This window comes from Austrofundulus limnaeus, unplaced genomic scaffold, assembly GCF_001266775.1.
Source record: "Austrofundulus limnaeus strain Quisiro unplaced genomic scaffold, Austrofundulus_limnaeus-1.0 Scaffold896, whole genome shotgun sequence".
Taxonomy (NCBI): domain Eukaryota; kingdom Metazoa; phylum Chordata; class Actinopteri; order Cyprinodontiformes; family Rivulidae; genus Austrofundulus; species Austrofundulus limnaeus.
The window spans coordinates 123685-124969 of NW_013953298.1; the positions used below are offsets into that span (position 1 = coordinate 123685).

The 1285-nt window shown below is 36.2% G+C and overlaps 1 protein-coding gene across 1 annotated transcript in view; it reads left to right on the plus strand.

Moving 5' to 3' along the window:
- LOC106533155 (uncharacterized) overlaps positions 1-1285 on the plus strand; it is a gene marked incomplete in the record, with an annotated part of 58333 nt that overhangs the window by 49055 nt on the left and 7993 nt on the right. Inside the window, 1 exon segment of the mRNA XM_014029396.1 lies at positions 552-632. Within this exon segment, the coding sequence (XP_013884850.1) occupies positions 552-632 (81 nt within the window).

Here is a 1285-nt window from a genome sequence, read left to right on the forward strand (position 1 = left end):
ATATATATATATGCAACAGCAGGCATCTCACTGGGCATTTTTAACATAAACATCTAATCTACATAGTAGTGTTGGTGAAGTTTAGAAATTTAAACTCTTACCTCAGCATTTTTAACATCTACCTACAGTCTTACTAATCCACCAACTCCAATGCAAATGCCTTGGAATAAGCTAAGCTCACAGGCTGTTAGCATTTAGCATAGCATCATGCTGAGCAGCAAATGGGTGGTAGGATGATGTATTGAATGTCACAAAGAGAACAATGACACCCAGCATTTTTGCAGCTGTTGGGTGTGTTTGAGTGAGTGGGAGAAAACAAGAGGAAGGAGTGATGATTAGTAATAAGAGCAACTCAGAAATAGCAAAAGGGGAGTTTGTTAGTCGACACTTTGGTTGCATTCTTTAACACAATGTCCTCCTTTCAAATTGAAACCTTTCTTTTAGACAAATAACTTCTCTGACTGCATCTAGGGCACATATTCACAGAATGGTTCTGAATTTAAGATTTAAGTGAGCTGATCAATTAATTTTTATTATTTTATTTTTTTCAGGATTACGAGGCCTTCTTTGATGCCAGAGAGGACAATGCTGTGTACGCATTTCTGGGTCTGACTGCTCCTCCAGGTTCCAAGGTAAAGCGCTCCCAAGCAAAAACAGATGATGATATTTAAGCTTTCTTTGAACTGCTCTCCTCCAGGTTTTTATTCCCTCTTTAGGCGTTACCACAACGAGTCATCCTCCTCCATTTCACTCTGCCCTCTGCATCCCCTGTCTTCTCTAACTGTATCTACATACAGTGGGGTGCAAAAGTTTGGGCAGCCTTGTTAATTATCTTGATTTACCTTTATAAATCATTGATTATAGGGGACAAACACAGTGATATTTGAGAAGTGAAATGAAGTTTATATGATTTTCAGAAAGTGTGCAATAATTGGTAAAACAAAATTAGGCAGGTGCTTAAATTTGGGCACTGTTGTCATTTTATTGATTTCAAAACCTTTAGAACTAATTATTGGGACTCAAATTTTGTTTGGTAAGTTCATTGACCCTTGACCTCCATACACAGGTGACTCCAATTATGAGAAAGGGTTTTTAAGTAACTAAGTAAGTAAGTAAGTAAACTTTATTTCTATAGCACCTTTCACAGACACAAACATCACAAAGTGCTTCACAGAAAGCAAAAATAATTAAAAACAATAAAACCGATCACAGATATAAAAACAACAATTAAAACACAATAAAAAGCACTTAACTAAAAGCCTGTCTGAATAAAAATGTCTTAAGA